The 19,958-nt window shown below is 46.3% G+C and overlaps 1 protein-coding gene across 2 annotated transcripts in view; it reads right to left on the bottom strand.

Moving 5' to 3' along the window:
- Positions 1-10,722: 10,722 nt before the first annotated feature.
- UBE4B (ubiquitination factor E4B) overlaps positions 10,723-19,958 on the bottom strand; it is an 87,083-nt gene continuing 77,847 nt past the window's right edge. For both annotated transcript variants that reach the window (XM_044282046.1, XM_044282047.1), the window contains one exon: positions 10,723-11,938. In XM_044282046.1, the coding sequence (XP_044137981.1) occupies positions 11,877-11,938 (62 nt within the window). In that variant the 3' untranslated portion in view covers positions 10,723-11,876. The remainder of the gene's footprint in view (positions 11,939-19,958) is intronic.

Here is a 19,958-nt window from a genome sequence, read left to right as displayed (position 1 = left end):
TGATTGGTACCAGAAATTTTTTGCTGCTAGGTGGATAGCGGATAAATATCAGGAGTCTTGTAGGCTGAAGCTGAGTTTGGAAGCAGAAGTGGAAGATTTAAAAGTGGAAATTGTTAAATTGAGAACTCTTGTACAGCACGCAGCTGAAGCTAGCGCTAATTATGAATGTAATGTGAGGTGTAATACTGAGCTGCGCAAGGAGAATGAATGGTTATCTGAAAGCCTGATGCATGCACAGGGTGCTGTAAGGGAATTGTCTGCTCTCTGCAGGAGGACAGAAGATGAACATTCTCAGTGCTTAGTGCAGCCAGAGTCATTGAAACAATCATTAGAAAGTAATGTGTCTAATAATGGGATTAGAGGCAATGTATGGGCTGTAGGTATGGAGAAGTCTGAGGACTGTGGGTCACATAGTGGATCCGACTCAGGGGTGGAGGTGGACAATTTGTCTGACCCTGGAGTTGGAAGTGTTAACACAATGCCAGAAGATTCCTCAGATGAGTCCATGGTAAGTGGACTCAATACAGATAGTAGTGTGGGATCTAGACATGCTGGGATGATTAATATTGTGCAGCAAGTCAAATCACCATATGCCCATGCCCAGAGAAGGTATTGTGCAGGGAGACAAGCTATTCGTTGTTTTGCATGCAGGAAAATTGGGCACATTGGGCGATATTGTGACGTTGCTAATGGCAACAGACACAGGTATGTTAAGTACCCCAGAACCACACCTAGAAGTAAAGTGGTTTATTCAGCAAGGTGGGGTAATGGTCCCAGACATGGTTCTTGGCAAAGGCATAGAACCCAGCGACAGCCAAGGTCTTTGATCAATGAAGCAGATTTTAAATCCCAATATGAACGTTTAAAATGTGAATCTCAGAGAGGAAAGAGATCGGTTTCTGGAATTCAGTAGAGTTTCTAATTTTGTGTGTCAGAGAAGGGTAAATTAAGGTCTTTGTAAACCATTTTACTGTTTGTATTTACAGAAAATGGAGGAACTCTAAGACCTAATTTAAATAGATTTTTCCCTTCCCCTAAAAAACGGTTTTGGAACCTTGTAATGTTAAATCCTGCTTCTTTGGTAAAATGAATCTGAAGCTGGTTTGGGGCTGGGCAAATTAACATGGGTGGGTAGAAATTCTCCTGCTATTTTTCACGGTTTGAGGTAAACCCTACAAGACATTGATTTGTTAATTCAGTCCTGTACAGTTGTATGTTTTCCAAAGTTTTTTTTTTTTGTACTTGGTTTGGTTTTAAGTTAACATTTACTTTTTACTGAATCTCAATTTATATAGCAAGACTTCCTGTAACTGAAGTTTTCTACGTTTTCTCTTACTAACCCATTTTTATTTTAGTCTATTATTCAGTTTTTCCTTTTTCATATTTTGGCGCTTTTTTTCTTTCTTTTTCTCTTTCCCTCTCATCCCTCTCTCTTCTCTGTAGATTTGGTTGGGAGTACTGGGGGTCTCGTGATATTGTGTGGGAACTACTGTCTGAATGCTGAACGAGAGGTTTTTGATCAGTCACTGCAAAAAAGGCTTTGTGTGCTGTTCAGCTTGACTATATAGAATCATATCGGCAAAGGAAAGTGAGTTGATTAGCTTTTTTTTTTTTAAGAAGACAAGGTTATATATATCACCCGGGCATACCAATAGCTGTGTGAGTAACCCCTTTCCCGACAGGAGTACGGTGTGTTTCCTGTGCGCACATTCCACTCCAGGTCAATTGGAAGCCCTATCCTGTGGTCAGGTCACTATTCAGAGCCAAAACCGAGGCTGGTATATCTCATTAGGAGACTCAGAGCCGCTGTGTGTCAGTTGTCAGAACTATTGGGTATGAATATAGACCATAAGTATAAGGCATATACAGACGTGGACAAAATTGTTGGTACCCTTTGGTCAATGAAAGAAAAAGTCACAATGGTCACAGAAATAACTTTAATCTGACAAAAGTAATAATAAATTAAAATTCTATAAATGTTAACCAATGAAAGTCAGACATTGTTTTTCAACCATGCTTCAACAGAATTATGTAAAAAAATAAACTCATGAAACAGGCATGGACAAAAATGATGGTACCCCTAGAAAACACAGAACATAATGTGACCAAAGGGACATGTTAATTCAAGGTGTGTCCACTAATTAGCATCACAGGTGTCTACAACCTTGTAATCAGCCATTGGGCCTATATATATGGCTCCAGGTAATCACTGTGTTGTTTGGTGATATGGTGTGTACCACACTCGACATGGACCAGAGGAAGCAAAGGAAAGAGCTGTCTCAAGAGATCAGAAAGAAAATTATAGACAAGCATGTTAAAGGTAAAGGCTATAAGACCATCTCCAAGCAACTAGATGTTCCTGTGAGTACAGTTGCACATATTATTCATAAGTTTAAGATCCATGGGACTGTAGCCAACCTCCCTGGACGTGGCCGCAGGAGGAAAATTGATGACAAATCTAAGAGACGGATAATCCGAATGGTAACAAAAGAGCCTAGAAAGACTTCTAAAGAGATTCAAGGTGAACTTCATGCTCAAGGAACATCAGTGTCAGATCGCACCATCCGTCGTTGTTTGAGCCAAAGTGGACTACATGGGAGACGACCAAGGAGGACACCATTGTTGAAAACGAATCATAAAAAAGCAAGACTGGAATATGCCAAACTACATGTTGACAAGCCACAAAGCTTCTGGGAGAATGTCCTGTGGACAGATGAGACAAAAATCGAAGTTTTTGCCAAGGCACATCAGCTGTATGTTCACAGACGAAAAAATGAAGCATATCAAGAAAAGAACACTGTCCCTACTGTGAAACATGGAGGAGGCTCTGTTATGTTCTGGGGCTGCTTTGCTGCGTCTGGCACAGGGTGTCTTGAATCTGTGCAGGGTACAATGAAATCTCAAGACTATCAAGGAATTCTAGAGAGAAATGTACTAGCCAGTGTCAGAAAGCTTGGTCTCAGTCGCAGGTCATGGGTCTTGCAACAGGACAATGACCCAAAACACACCGCTAAAAACACCCAAGAATGGCTAAGAGGAAAAAATTGGACTATTCTAAAGTGGCCTTCTATGAGCCCTGACCTCAATCCTATTGAGCATCTTTGGAAGGAGCTGAAACATGCAGTCTGGAAAAGGCACCCTTCAAACCGGACACAACTGGAGCAGTTTGCTCATGAGGAGTGGGCCAAAATACCTGCTGAGAGGTGCAGATGTCTCATTGACAGTTACAGGAAGCGTTTGATTGCAGTGATTGCCTCAAAAGGTTGCGCAACAAAATATTAAGTTAGGGGTACCATCATTTTTGTCCATGCCTGTTTCATGAGTTTATTTTTTTACATAATTCTGTTGAAGCATGGTTGAAAAACAATGTCTGACTTTCATTGGTTAACATTTATAGAATTTTAATTTATTATTACTTTTGTCAGATTAAAGTTATTTCTGTGACCATTGTGACTTTTTCTTTCATTGACCAAAGGGTACCAACAATTTTGTCCACGTCTGTATAAGAGTATGGACATGAGCCGAGAGCCCTTTTCCTCACGCTGCTGCTCCTTTTCCTGAGGTCTAACTCGGGTGAACAGAGTCTGTGTGTCGGTGCCAGAAATCCTAGGGCAACTCAGAGGCGAACGAAGGGGAGTAGCAGCCGTCCAGGTGTGTGTCTGCGGGACACTGTAGGTGGATGCACCTACTTTTAGAAGGCTCGAGCATGGGTGTAGGGAAATCTAGGGAACAGAAGGGTACCACTTTTGAGTATAGGACAGCCAAGCAGCACATGAAATCCATCTATGGAGGAGGAGTTGTTAAGCCCCTCAAAGATTGGCACCAGTGGACTGTAGGTTCAGAGTGGACCATCCCCAAAGAAGGGACCTTTGAGGTCTGGATTTGGGAAAAAGTTTGTCTGTGAATTCCCCACTAGACTCCAAAGCCATGGTTTCCTCCAGAAAGCAGAACTGTGGCTGCACGAATCCATCGATCTCCAGCAACAGGGCATTCAAAAGTCCCAGACAGTGCGAACTAACACCGTCATGTACTCCCGTCCAACTAAAACTATGGAGTCCAATAGAAGCCAGGGACAGACGATGCACCATGTTGAATCCAGCTTCTCTTCTCCCTGGTTTTAAGGACGATGAGAAGGGGGGAAAGTGTTGCAGAAAACAACAATCTTCAAACTTTTTACTAACCTTTCTAACCTCTCAACTGTCAATCAATTTTCTAACCTAGTAGGGAATTACGTTGAGAACCATCACGACTGCCTTTTCTTTAACTGTACTTGGGTCAGACTCTGATGACACCAACCTCCTTCAAGGTCGAGGAACGTGACAGGTGGATCCACGCCAGCCATTGCAAGAAGCTACTGGACCACAAAGCGCAATGATCAGGTACCTCGTATTCCTTTATTCTTTCTGTCTAACGCACTTTGGAAAATGTTATGAGGAGTCACATCCAAATTTGTTATTCAGAATGCATTTGCAGTTAGCAAAGATGGCAAATAGAGCCAACTGCTGGGTGTGCTCCAAACCACCTCCGGGTCAGAGCCTCCCGACCATGGCGGCAGTTCATGCCCTTTATAACATCAGGGTAGGCATGAGGAAAATCAACTCTTTAGGTAAATCGATGGAGCGTCACTTATCCATAGAGTTCAACCATACATACTTAGATGGTAACGTCACTTATGGTCTTGATTTCAGCCCTGAGACTTGTAGTAGGCTTAGTAGACCAGTGTGGGTATCCGGTCAATTAGGGCGACCCCAGATTTGTTTTATTTTCAGCTCTGGATTTGGGGATTTGGAGCCAAGTCCATGGGTCAGACCGAAATGCCCATCTGGAATCACTGTCCAGATCGACCATAGAATCCCTGACCGTAACAACCTAACCACCAGACACGACTATATCTGCTAGGGGGAAGGGTGTGACATTCAGGACGGTGCAGCAATCCCTTTATCCATCCAGATGTTGCTCAACTCCCGTAACCGGACCCCTAATGACCTTTGTGTCTCTCTAACTGGGCCCTATTACTTCTTGTGTAGGCAGGCTGCTTACAAAGTAATTCCAACGAATGCTAGAGGGTCATGCTCCTTAGTCAGGTTAGTCCCCGCCTCCTACATTGCTGATGGTCACAAGGATCTGATGGTGCAGAGGAGGGCGAGTATGGGAAGAAGGACTAGGAGGGAGCTGTTATCTGCAGGGGACCATGCTTGGGTATGGTTTCCGGCATGGACCGGATGGGGTATAAAACTTATGAAGCGGCTGAACAAATTTTCTACCATAGTGGATGAGATGTTCAACGAGACATGGCTCTCTACTATCTTTTAGCTGAAAAGGGGGGTTTCTGTGAAATCATCGAGGAGGATTGCTGCACCTGGGTTTGGAGATACTGGTGACAAGGTCCAGGCCCATTTATATAGAGTTAAGGCGTTACAGGGGCAAGCACGTGTGATTGCTGATGAAGGTTGGAATCCCTTTAAAGATCTGGGGGGCTTTGGTGATATGTTGTTTTCTATAGGATCGTGGCTTAAGGAAATAGGAGTGTATGTCCTGTTACTGCTGTGCTTTCTATTTCTTTTCTATGTGGCGGTGAGAACGACCTGCTGCTCGATGAATCGAGTCGCAAGGAGCCATTCAGAGGACCACGTTATGATCACAGAGAACCATCGCCCGGAGCAACCAAATTCTTACTCCAGGAGAACCGACCTAAGAAGAACCACCGCATTTTAAGGAACAGTCATGGAGAATCACCCTTTCATTTGAAGGCATTTCTTTATTAGAGACTTTTCACTGTCACCACCCTTGCCGGACGTCGCGGTCAAGCAACCGAAGAGGCCCAAGAATGCTAGGCCAGGTTCTTCTTGTTAGTTCATCTGTGGTGTAGCATGTTCCCCTTTACATGTTTATTCCCTTTAGAGGTCTTGTTTGAGCGATTGTAGTGTTAGGGAGCCGCTGAAATGACGACATATGGCGAAAAAGGGGGGGGGGGGGGAACTGTTGTGGAAATATTATTGTTCGCCATATGGTCGCCATCTATCCTATGGAGATGCGCAGATTCGTTCACGTTCGCATCGCGCAGAAACATTCGCACAATGGTCTGGTCGTCCTGACCTGTAGCTAATTTGTGCCCGGCCTGGTGTTACTTCAGGATACCAGTGGCATGGCACTGGCTGAGGTGTGAGGGATGGGGACCATCAAACAAAGGTTTCTTCATCCACAAGGATAAGCGCGGCAACGGAAAGGGCGCGAATAACTGTGCGCGCGATCATTCACATCTTCGCCAGCCAATCACTTCATACCATAACCTGTCTCCCTATTGGTCATGATTGTAAGACCACCTCCCATCTTCTGGTATAAATAAACCACGCCTAGCTGTTGGAAGCAGGCACATTATTGGATTCTACTTGAGAACGTCTCTGTGATGTTATTTTGGAGGAATTGCGCACACATCACCAAGGATTTCCCGATTGTACTTCTGGCGGTCGTTTTCGGTTGTGATAACGAGACAAAAGAGCAAACGGCGATATCATGACTGATGGCTGACTGGTGCTGCAAGATGAGAATTCAGAGGTGGAGGTAGAGGAGGAGAAAGGGGGGGGGGGAGGGGGGATTGGTTGCAGCCACTAATGTAGGTGGTGTCTGAAATCCTGATGGAAGTAGGGCCTGCAATCCTTGGCGTCGGTAGCACCTGTGGCATCCAGGGTACGACTCGCTTCCGGCCTCCACAACGTTCATCCAGTGTGCAGTCAGGGAAATGTAGCGTCCCTGGCCAAAAGCACTTGTCCATGTGTCAGTTGTTAAGTGGACCTTCCCAAACACTGCATTAGTCAGGGCAAGGGTGATTTTACGTGACAAATTCTGGTGTAAGGCACGGATGGCACACCGGGAAAAATAGTGGCGGCAGGGGACTGAGTAACGAGGGATGGCTCCGGAAAGCCTCAGTGTCTACAAGCCTAAATGGCAACATTTCCAAGGACAGCAATTTGGAAAGGTGCACATTTAGTGCTATGGCTTTTGGGTATTTGCGCTTTCGTTCAAAGGCCAGGGGTATGGACATCTGTACGCTGCGCTGAGACACAGAAGTGGATGTGCTAGCTGATGGTGCTTGCAGAGGTCCAGGTGCATGGCGGGAGGCATCCGGGCCTGCGTCTTGGACAGGGGATTGGCCAGCACCTAACACAGGGGAAGAGGAGGCAGTGGTGTTACCCGCAGACACTGATTGTGGACCCCGGCGTTTAGACCACCTATTAGGGTGCTTTGATGCCATGTGGCAGATCATGCTGGGGGTGGTGAGGTTGCTAGTGTTCACGGTCCTGCTCATTTTGGTAGGGCACAAGTTGCAAATGACAATTCTTTTATCATCCACACTATCCTTATAAAAAGTGCCAGACTGCGGAACACCTACCCCTTGGCAACGGAGATTTCCGCAAGGGGGTGCTCTGGAGAACAGTTGCGGGCCTGTTTGGTGTGGCCCGCCTTCTCCCACCCCACTGCCTCTTCCAGTCTGTTCCGGATCCCTCCCCCTCTGTACTGTTGTCCTCACTCGGCTTGCCAGCCTTCCCAGGTTGGGTCAGTGATTTCATTGTCCACCACCTCCTCTTCCTCACTCTGGTCATCCTCCTGACTTGTTGAATTAACAAGAACCTCAATTATTGACAACTGTCTCATCCTCAGCATCAACCTCTTGAGACACTAATTGCCGTTGACTTATCTTCTTCTGACTGTGGATGCTCAAGAGTTTGGGAATCAGTGCACAAGATCTCCTCATGTCCCTCTTCAAGCGGGCTTGGCGAGAGGCCCAAATCAAGGAATGGTTCTGAAAAGAGCTCCTCGGAATAGCAGAGTGTGGGATCACTTGTTTGCCAAGACACTCCATGGTGGGAGGAAGGAGGATCAGGGTGAGGATTCTGTTGACCAGACTCTTGGCTACTGAGACTAGACTTTGTGGAAGCCAGCCTGTCCCGTGCCTGCTGACTTTACCCTCCATCAGGTCTTATGGTATGCCTTAAGTTTTCTATCGGGTGCCCACAGATGAGCTCCTTCATAGCCTTTACAATAAAGTTTGATGCGCGTGGTCTCACTTATGTGAGAGCCCCACATATCTTTTCATCTTTTACTTTTGCATTACTAGACTCTAGTGAGACTTATCTGGCGGCTATGCACTAAAGTGATGATCACAGCTACAATATTTGAACAGTCACAATTGTGTGCTATTTTTCTGTGAATCACCCTACTGCATAATATTGGTATACGTGACATGTGTTCCATCTATTGGCGAGTAGCAGAGACACTGGCCAGTGGATTGCGGCATCTGGTTTTTTTGCTGACTCTTCATACTCTTCTTTGTTATCTCCAATATTTTCATAATCATGATTTGTTTATTATAATGAAATAAAGTATATATTTTTTTTAATACAATGGGCAATTATTTGTTGTTTGTATAACAACACTCTAGGTTTATATTTTGTGGAAGACAGGGTGATGCTTAACCGACAGGAGGCATTATCTGCTGCAATCCAACCGACCACCTGGTCGCACTGGTGTGACTTCGAGAGCGGAGTCCTGCGCCACCCTGCAAACTGGGATATGAAGCTAGGTATCATGGATAAGTGTGTTTCTTGTGCTCTGGCAGCAGGCAGTTTCACCGCAGCCTCTGCGTGCACCATCAGCAACACAGCCTCTTCCCCGTCCCTTACTGCTCGCCTTGAGTATATTAAATGGTATATATGCTTGCAAGTATGTCACACGTACAGTAGCGCAGGTTTTGTAAGTGTATGCGCAAATATATTAGACTGAATTTCACAGATATTTAGGATGCACAAACATTATACAGGAGATGTAGCGCAGGTAATGAAACATAGAAACATAGAATGTGTCGGCAGATAAGAACCATTTGGCCCATCTAGTCTGCCCAATATATCTGAATCCTATGAATAGTCCCTGGCCCTATCTTATATGAAGGATAGCCTTATGTCTATCCCATGCATGCTTAAACTCCTTCACTGTATTTGCCGCTACCACTTCTGCAGGAAGGCTATTCCATGCATCCACTACTCTCTCAGTAAAGTAATACTTCCTTATATTACTTTTAAACCTTTGCCCCTCTAATTTAAAACTGTGTCCTCTTGTGGTAGTTTTTCTTCTTTTAAATATGCTCTCCTCTTTTACCGAGTTGATTCCCTTTATGTATTTAAAAGTTTCTATCATATCCCCTCGGTCTCTTCTTATAGAGGTCGTCACCAGCGGCCAAACAAATGCGCTGAATGTCACAGATATTTAGGATGCACTAATGTAACACAAACAAATAAAAAATGGCATGGTGTTACACAGGCAGGAAGTGCTCAAACCCATATGCAGTTGTGCATGTATATACAGGGGAGCAAATCCTGCACTTGTGACCCGTTGCTAATGGCGATCCCCAGCAAAAATGCATACAGTGGAGGATGCCCGCAGCGGACCACAATAAACATCCTACACAAGATAGCAATTATGTGGCTGTCATAACCAATATAGCAAAATAATAAGTCCACAGTAGGATATGTTGGCTAATCTCTCAATTTTAACATCAGTTTGAGGGTTTAGGAAGCATCTGTCTTTGCTAATATTATTTTGCTAATGTAACACAACAGATGTAGCAGAGGTTGTGTCACTGTCAGCAGCGGCCAAACAACTGCACGCAATTTAGCACAGGTTGCACTAATAATATATATTGCAGCCAGATAAAACAATAGTCCTTAAAAAGGACTTTTGGGTCTCTAACACTAAACAATTGCTGTCCCTACACTACCTGTCCCTTCTGCTGCAGCTCTCCCTAAGGCTGAGTTCACACGGGCGTTGCGGGAAAAGGTGCAGGTGCGTTGCAGGAACATGCGCGATTTTTCTGTGAGAGTGCAAGACATTGTAATGCGTTTTGCACTCGCGTGAGAAAAATCGGCATGTTTGGTACCCAAACTTCTTCACAGAAGTTCGGGTTTGGGTTAGGTGCTGGGTAGATTGTATTATTTTCCCTTATAACATGGTTATAAGGGAAAATAATAGCATTCTGAATACAGAATGCATAGTACAATAGCGCTGGAGGGGTTAAAAAAAAAAAAAGAAATAAAATTTAACTCACCTTAATTCACTTGCTCGCGCAGCCGGAATCTCTTCTGTCTTCTTTTTTGCTGTGTGCAGGAAAAAGACCTGTGGTGACGTCACTCCGGTCATCACATGGGCCATCACATGATCCATCACCATGGTAAAAGATCATTTGACTGACCAAGTGATGACCGGAGTGACGTCACCACAGGTCCTTTTCCTGCACGTGCGCAAGCACGTGGATTAAGGCGAGATAAATTATTATAATTTTTTTTTGTAACCCCTCCAGCGCTATTGTTCAAATTTTTTATTTTTTTTTGCAGGATTTCTTTTTCTTTGATTTCTCAGTTCTTCTTGGGAATCAGAACAGAAAAATAACGATGATGTGAACTCCCTCTAACCTGTACAAGCCGTGTGGGTAAAAACAGTAGTGCAAAACCGCAATGACTCGCAGGAAAACAGCATGCAGTTTTGTGTGTGTTTTTTTCTACCACACAATCACAAAATAGGCCTGTTCTAGGGTTACATCTGGTATCACAGCTCAACTCCACTCAATGGATGGAAAACCCCTTTCCTGTGGCCCACCCTGTGAGAATGTAATTGCACCTGCCAATGCATAGATTAACAAAAAAAACAAAAAAACACTCTGTGCACAGTCTCTGCAATATTATCATTTATTTTTTTTATTTTTTTTTGTTTTGTTTTTCCCAGAATCCATAACTCAGTGGGAAGGAGGGAGTCGTTTCTGAAGGAAAACTGAAAATAGGGGAAACACAATTTTTTTCTTTTTACAAGTTTAACTTTAAAAGTTCCCTGCCTTTCCACTTGAAGAGAGTACAGGAATTCAAGTATGCTGTGGAGGGCAGTAATACAAAAAGGTTTCATTAAAAAAAAAAAAAAAAAAAAAAAAAGAAAAAGGAAACCTTTGCACATCGCCAGTCCCCCTGGCACCAATCACTTTGGTAAGGCTAAACAATAGGTGCAAACTGAGATTTCGCAAACAGGGCATTATCCTCTCACATAGGAAGAGAGGGTGCAAAGCAAGGTTGGGGTGTCACATGTCATACTGTTACCTCCCCTCAATCTCAAGAAAGCAAGCAATAAAAAATAAAATTAAAAAAAATTGCTGCTCTTTCAAAAAAAAACTTTTTTTTGCTGCACATGAAAGCATAAAGAAAGGAAGAAATTGAGAATCTAAAGCCTGTGATAAAACATTTGCAGTCGCCAAGCTTAAAACAAATATACTCATAATATATCAATATATATTTGGTAATATATATCATATATTATACAGATAAGAATCATAAAAAAGCGCTTCACAAATCAGACTTTGCTTTGGGTCCCACAACCATCATAGCGCATCTTGGAGGAGGAGGCGGAGTTAACAATGTGAGTGCCAAGACAGATCTTAGCCCAATATGGATTTTCAGATATTTCCTGTAGACTTTCACAGTGGAGAACAGAGAGAGAAGGGGAAAATAAAGGGAAGGGTGTTGTAGCAGCAGAAACAAAAAAAAAAATATAAAAAAAATACAAAAAAAAAAAATGATACATTGTTGCAGTCAGCTTGTTGCCAGCTTGTAGTGAAACCATGATGTTTTCTGTCCACCTGCTCTCCACCACGGATGAACTGAAGGTCTCCGCCTTCTGGGCTGTAATTGCTGGCCTTTTTTAAGAAAATATAATCCCCTTTTGTTTATTCCTCATTGGGTGAGCTTGTCGATGGATGTGATATTATTTAAATATATGTACAGGGATTCATCTGCTGTGGCTGCCTCCAAAAATGACAAACCTCTCTGCAATTCTTCACCACGTCATTGGTCAGCACTGTGTTTATCTCTCATCCATGCATGGATTCTCTCCTTAAGTTCTGGCACTGAAATAATGCAATTAGTTAATTTTGCTGGATAAGAATATGTACAGCTTAAGGGTCCATTCACACGTCCGCAAATTGCGGATCCGCAAAACACGGACTCCGGCCCATGTGCGTTCCACAATTTGCGGACCGCACATGGCCGGCACTATGATAGAAATGCTTTTCTTGTCCGTGGCTGCGGACAAGAATAGGACATGTTCTATTTTTTGCGGGGCCGCGGAATGGAAGTGCGGATGCAGACAGCACACGGTGTGCTGTCCGCATATTTTGCGGACCCATTTTGCAGATGTATGAATGGACCCTTAGGCTCCATTCACACTACAGTAAAAAAAAAATTTTCCACTGGTGCCTTTCTGAGAAATGGATGTCAAAAACAATCCCCTTCAATTGTATGGGGCTGTCCATCAGGGAAAACAGACAGGACAGAATATGCTCTATTTTTTTTACATCCATTATTCACTGGACGTAAAAAAAAAAAAAAAATGCTGTGTGAATTAGGGTTGTTTCGGCTATCGATTTTTCGATACCCAATCGATACTTTTGCCTGGTATCGACCTTGATATTAGGATTTGCCTTTTTTGATACTAGGCTTTGCTATTGCGCAGTCTAGTATAAGAGAACAAGGAGCATGCTGCTGTCAGCGTGCTCCGTGTTCTCCTCAGCAGCACAGGGGAGAAGGAAGCACCCTCTCCCTCCCCCCTGTGCTGCTGCCACCAATGAGGAGAGAGGGAGAGGCTACTGCGCCACCAATGAAAACAAGATTTTTGTGAACTCGCCTGTAAAATCAGTTTCTCGCTTAGTTCATTGGGAGACACAGGACCGTGGGTATAGCTGCTGCCGCCACTAGGAGGCGACACTGGGCTGAAAAGTGATAACTCCTCCCCTGCTGGCTATACCCCCTCCAGCCTGGAGAAAGCATATCAGTTTGTGCCCAAGCAAGAGTAGAAAAAAATAAAATAAAAAAATAACATACTGAAACCACCAATAACCCAACAAATGCCAGTCGGACCGAACCAGAACTGAGGACCATACTGGCAAATCAACCGCCATTACTTGCGGTAACATAGAAATCAATGTGTGGGAGCCGTGTCCCCCAATGAACTAAGTGAGAAAGAAATTTTACAGGTGAGTTCACAAAAATCTTGCTTTCTCTCTCGTATCATTGGGGGACACAGGACCGTGGGATGTTCCAAAGCAGTCCATGGGAGGGAAGAACCACACGCTCATGGAAAATTGCCTCAGCAATTGCCAAATGAATCCACCTGGCAATTGTCACCTTGGAGGATGCCTAGCCTTTGCGAGGACCTTCAGGAATAACTAACAGAGTCCGTACAGCGGAACGACCTAGAAATGCATAAGTAAATTCTCAGAGCCCGAACCACATCCCACTGATGGAGAGCTCGCTCCCTAGTATGTGAGGGAGAGGGACAGAACGAAGGGAGAATGATGTCTTTGTTGAAATGGAAGGCAGAGACTAACTTTGGCTAAATGAAGGTACTGGGCGGAGCACTGCCTTATCTTGGAGCAGAATGAGAAGAGGCTCCTTACAAGAAGGCGCCGCCAAATCCGAAACACGCCTGATGGATGGACGGAAACTGCGTCCAGAAGCTCAAAAGGAGCCTATTGGAGGGAACCAAGGACAAGGTTTAAGTCCCCAGAGGGTAAGGGGGGCAATAGGGAGGAACAGTGTGAGCCACCCCTTGTAGAAAGGTCTTGACCGGGGTCTATTCTGCTAAAGCAGGGATGCTCAACCTGTGGCCCCTCAGATGTTGTAAAACTACAACTCCCACTATGCCCTGCTGTAGGCTAATAGCTGTAAGCTGTCTGGGCATGCAGGGAGTTGTAGTTTTGCAACAGCTGGAGAGCCGCAGGTTGGGCATTCCTGTGCTAAAGGACGCTGGAAAAAAAAAAATTGACAGCGCCGACACCTGTCTCTTTAAGGGACTAAGAACAAGACCCAAATCCAGGCCCGATTGTAGAAAGGGAAGGAGGGAGGAGGGAGGGAGGAGGAGGAGGAGGGCGTACCACGCGTGACGGGGCCAATCCGGAGCGATAAGAATCGTCTGGATGTCCTCCATCGTTATCCTGGGCAGGAGGGAAGACGTACAGTAGAGAGAAAGGGTCCCATAGGGCTACTAGTGCGTCAACAGCACACGTCCGGGGATATCTTGTCCGAGAGAAGAAGGCAGGGAGCTTGTTGTTGAGCTTGGACGCCATCAAGTCCACTCCTGGTTGGCCCCATGGAGACAAATGAAGTCGAACACCTCCAGGTGTAGGGACCACTCTCCCGGATCCACAGTCGTCCGACTAAGGAAATCCGCTGTCCAATTCTCCAGTCCCGGAATGTAGACCGCCGATGGAGCTGAAACATGCGTCTCCGCTCACTGCAGGATTCTGGCAGATTCCTCCATCACCGCTGACTGCGGATTCCCCCTTGATGATTGATGTAAGCCACAGCCGTAGCGTTGTCTGACTGGATCCAAATCAGCGGCCCCTCAGGAGAGGGGTCCAATTGAGGAGGGACAGATGAATGGCCCGGAGCTCCAGGATGTTGATTGGTAGTCTGGATTCCGATTGAGTCTATACGCCTTGGACTGTCCGGGACGGGAAAACTCTGCCCCAACTTTGAAGACTGGCATCGGTTGTTATGACTGTCCATGAGACCGGGAGAAAGGATTTCCCAGACTCCAAAGTTTGGGCCAAGAGCCACCAGCTGAGTACCAAACGCACCCCTAGGGCCAGAACGATGTGATGGTCCAAGGATTCCAGTGACTTGTCCCAGGACGACAAAATCGCCAGTTGAAGGGGACGGGTGTGAAATTTTGCAAGTGGAACTGCCTCGAAAGAAGCGACCATTGCACCCAAGACCTTCATGCAAAACCGGATCGATGTGCACCTGTGCCAGAGGAGAAGTCGGATAAACCGCAGGAGGGCTAGCCGCTTGTCCAGAGGGAGGCGCACCAACGCTGCGGCCGTGTCAAGGATCATGCCTAGATAAGGAAGACTTCTGGAAGTTCACCAGTCAGCGACCCGCGCCAGGGTATCCAGAGTGATACGCAGACTGTCCTCGTTGTGAGGTTGCTGCTACGACCAAGATGTCGTCCAGATAGGGAATCAGGGTGAAGCCCCTGGTACGAAGAAGTGCCAGGAGAGGAGCAAGTACTTTCGTGAAGACTCGTGGTGCCGTCGCCAAGCCAAATGGAAGGGCTACGAACTGGTAGTGATGGGGCCCCACTGCAATGCGGAGGACGACAAACAGGTTTGAATAAAAACCTGTGAATTGTTCCGTCAAAGGAACTGGGGAGATCACCCCCCGCACAAGGAGAGATTGATAGAGGAGGGGACGCAAGCTCGATCTTGTAACCCGAAGTTACTATTTCGAGCACCCACACGTCTGAGACGTGGGCCCGCCACCCTTCCTGAAAAAAAGAGTAGGCGGCGACCCCCCCCCCCCAATAGGGTGGGGGCATGTCTTCATGCAGAGGACTGCTTGCCGGTCGAGGGACAGAAAGGATGTGCCCGCGGGTGCCAGGCTGGTTGAGGCCTGAGAATGGCTTCTTCCGCTGGTCCTGCGTAGAGGACCTGGGAGAGGCTCATGCTGTCAAATGCGCGCCAGAGAAGCGGCGAAAGGTCTGGGCACTTGTCTGCTTAGCGCGAAACGTGCGCCTGGATTTGCCTTGTGGGAGGTGGGCACTTTTACTGCACGTACCCTCGGAAATAATTTCATCTAGCCGGGCCCCGAATAATCGGGAGCCAGCAAAATGAAGGCTGGTAAGGGAACGCTTTGACAAAGAGTCCGCTGCCCAAGCCGTAAGCCAGAGTTCGCGCCTCCAGGTTACCGTGAAAGTTGATGAGCAGGCAACAAGTGCACCCGCGTCTAAGGAAGCCTCACAGAGGTACTTCCCCACCTGTGAGATCTGCAGAGCCAAGCACTGGAGCTCAGTTAGAGGGAGGTCCACCGCCAAGTCTTGGTTTAACCTGAGTGCCCACTCCGAGACTGCCTTAGCCACCCAAGCGGAGGTGAAAATGGGCCGAAGCGCTGAGCCACTTGCCGCAAAAATGGACTTCGTCCAAGACTCCATATGGCGATCCACAGGATCCTGAGGGGCTGAGCCATCGGCCACCGGAATGGCGGTGTGTTTGGCGAGGCGCACTACTGGAGGGTCCACCTTGGGAGGAGAGGACCATTTAGTCACCCAATCTGCCGGAAAAGGGATAAAGCAGATCAAGCCGCTTGGACGTGATAAAGCGACGATCTGGATGGTTCGACGCCTTGGCAGTGACAACCGAAAAGTAGTCATGCAAGGGGGAAGGCTTTAGGAGTTTGTCCTGGAACGGAGAAAAGAAACTCCCTTGTGACTCTTGGAGGGCGAGTCATCAGGCACCTGGAAGGTGCCACAGACAGCAGAAACTAAGCTTTCCACCATGTAAGCAACCTTGAAAGATTGTTCTGGATCCATATCCGAGACTGAGTCACCCATCTCCCCATCGGACAAAACTTCCCCTGGGAGGGAGGATGCCTCAGAGCGTGCCCCATGGGGGGAGGGGATGCTGAGGCGTCAGAGGTGGAATGACGTCCTGCTCTGGGCCGTTTGTGCAAAGGTCTGCCCCTTTTAAGGCGCTCTCCTGAGGAGGGCGCGGACTGCGCAGGTGGAGATTTATCAACCAAACGACCCATGAGAGAGAGGGCGGATTGGGATATTATTATTAGAGAGGTCCTCCATTGCCAGAGATAAGGCACGGGCCCAATGCGGTCCCACGCGGTCATACGGCTGAGTAGGCTGGGGGGGCAGAACCTGTGTGGGCGCACAGCATGCAGATCATATAGAGTCCGGCTGGCAGCGAGGGAACTCAATTTTGCATTTCACACATGCATAATAAGTCGCGGCTGTTGGCATGTGGAGGTCACTAGTGAGATCGGACATGGCTGCCCACTACTGTTCTCAAGGTTGTAGAGGGAAGGAACCGTCCTACCAGCATGCAGGGGACTCAGGCCCTGTGGTCCCTGAAGAATCGTGCTGCTGGCTGAAGCTGGATCCACGTGGATGGCTGCGGACCTGCTGAGTTGTCAGAGCCGCAGCAGGAAGCCTAGCCCCGCCTCCTCGCATCACTGTGGGAAGCGCCGATTACGGCCTACACTCCACAGAAGCCAGGGTCTAAATTTTCGGCACGCGGCCGACCGGGAGGCACTTCTGGTTGGCCGGAGAACGGAGGGACCCGGAGCATGAAAGGAGTCCGCTGGAGCATACCGCGGCCCAGGAAAAAGCCAGTGTGGGCCGGAGCCCGAAATCCGGGAAGCCTGGGCCTAAAGTGAAACGTGGCCAGCAGGGAGGTACCAGGGGACGCTGTAACAGCGCGGGCCACCCTTCAGACATGCATCCCAGCGTCCCTAACTACCTCGCTGACCCTGACAAGAATTAAAGAATCTAAATCACCTACCCTAATGTGGTGACAAAGAGGGGGAAAGGGGTGCAGGATAATACTCACCCAATCCTGGTTACTCACCCCATCTTCATCCTCTCCACCTCAGAGTACCAGCAGGGTCACCTCTTCAGCAGCTGGCACCCGAAGTGGCAAGAGACTGGAATGACAGGGGGTCTTGCCGGATCCAGGTGACCCTTTGGCTGGCGGGAAGCAGGGGAGCTGGGCTGCCCTGGTCCACCATTGCTTCTTGTGGGAAGTCGAGCGGTGAGGGAATCTGACACCGGCTTTGCTCCCGGGGTAGACAGAGGGGCTAGGGCCTCTGTTTCCCCTACCTAAAAAGGAAAAAAGATTAAATAAATAAATAAAAAAAATTACAAAAAGGAAGCCTGCCTCCTACGACACTAAGCTAAAAACTGATATGCTCTCTTCAGGCTGGAGAAGGTATATCCGTCAGTGAAGGAGTTATCACTTTTCAGCCTTGTGTCGCCTCCTAGTGGCAGCAGCAGCTATACCGGTCCTGTGTCCCCCAATGATACGAGCGAGAAAGTAAATGTTTGATACAAATTCCGGAGGCGTGTGCTCGCGGGGAGCTGCAATTAGCGGCAGTTAACCCCTCAAGTACCGCACCCGTCTACTTTATTAAATGTTAATTATATTAACATTGGTGGCGCAGTACGCCCTCCCCCCAATATTAAAATCATCAGTGGCGCAGTGCGCCCCTTCCCCTCAGATAAGAAAATATCAAGTATAAATCACCCCCTTTCCCAATTTTACATATAAAATATATAAATAAACAAACATATCGCCACGTCCTGAAAAGTCCAAACTATTAAAATATTTAAAAAATGTCCTATGCGGTGAGCGTGGTAACAGAAAAAAAAAAAATGCGCGATTTTTTTTTAGTCACCTTATTCCCCCCAAAAATTAGGATTAGACTGTTCTATTATGGGCCGGACGTTCCATAAAATACGGAATGCAAGCAGCTTTTTTTGGTGTGTTTTTTTGCGTGGTATAGAGTATCGCAATACTTTTTTATAGTATCGAAACCGAATCAAAATTTTGGTATCGACACAACCCTAGTGTGAATAACCCCATAGTCTAACACCTATATGTACCTTTAACTTCCAACAGTAATAGTAAGAGCAGAAAGGTACAACATAGATTCATAAGAAAACATGCTCCAGAATTGTTATTACATGGGGAATGCAAGTGGTTACTAAAAACAGACATGTCAGGAGAGGTGACAGGCAGTGTTCCCTCTAAGCTGCGCGGGTGGGCGGCCGCGCAGCAATTATTGTGGCCCCGCTCACAATTTTATAATGCCCGCTCACTCAGCCTAGTTCGCTAACGCTGCTGGCAAAATGCCAGCTCTTGTCGTCACTCGTCAGACTTATGTGCCTACATAACGTCAGTCGTCACTGTGTTCTTTAACGTCAGACGTCACACACACACCGCTGTTCGTGCACTTATTGGCGCTGCAGGATTCGTGGGAGAAGGAAGGGAACTCTGAGGAGCGTGGGCACAGAGTTCGCTGAGGTAGTGGCCGTGTCTGGTCTGAAAGAAATTGAAAGACTGTGCTGGGCTGGCGGCGCTGCTGTTGCTGTGGGCTGTGGCAGGGCCGGGGGTGAAAAGGGGAGAAAAATAAGTTATAAAAAAGTCTGATAAATACCAGTGTGAATGAAGGACTGTTAAAGGGGTTAATAACTACTGAAGGCCCTTCACAGTAGTTATTAACCCCTTTAAGCAGTCCCCCATTCACAGTATTTATTAACCACTTCAGCAGTCCCCCATTCACAGTATTTATTAACCCCTTTCACTAGTCCCCTCTTCAGTGAAGGGGGGACTGCTGAAGGGGTTAATAAATACTGTGAATGGGGGGACTGCTGAGGTGGTTAATAAATACTGTGACTGGGGGACTGCTTAAAGGGGTTAATAACTACTGTGAAGGGCCTTCAGTAGTTATTAACCCCTTTTAACAGTCCTTCATTCACACTGGTATTTATCAGACTTTTGTATAACGTATTTTTCTCCCCTTTTCACCCCGGCCCTGCCACAGCCCACAGCAACAGCATCGCCGCCAGCCCAGCACAGTCTTTCTTTTTTCCCCCTTTAGGTGTTTAGGTGTTAGAGCAATCTAATTAAAGTTCTATTTTAACACCTAAAGAGAAAGGAAAAAAATAAAACCTACTGTTTCTCTAGATGACCTTATGTTGATAGTAGTGTTAATAGAGTCTCGATGATTTGTAAAAATAGTGTAGATGCTTTTATAGACCCTTGAGACTCTATTACCACTACTATCAACATAAGGTCATCTAGAGAAACAGCAGCTTTTTTAAATTATTTTTTTCCTTTAGGTGTTTAGGTATTAGAGCAATAAAATGAAAGTTATGTTTTAACATAAGGGTCAGAAACTGGGTTTTGTTTAGCCTCTTGGTTATTAGTTTTTCTATGTAAGTTCTCTGGATCAAAGATTTTTTTTTCCCTGTATGGTTTTTATATGGAGACCAATGTCCAGTGATCACAGAGAGGACTATACTGTATATTGTACGGGATGGTGCAGGGGTTATACTGTATTGTATGGGATGGCGCTAAGGTT

This window comes from Bufo gargarizans, chromosome 2, assembly GCF_014858855.1.
Source record: "Bufo gargarizans isolate SCDJY-AF-19 chromosome 2, ASM1485885v1, whole genome shotgun sequence".
In the NCBI taxonomy this organism is placed as follows: Eukaryota; Metazoa; Chordata; class Amphibia; order Anura; family Bufonidae; genus Bufo; species Bufo gargarizans.
This window is presented reverse-complemented; position numbering and strand designations above follow the sequence as displayed.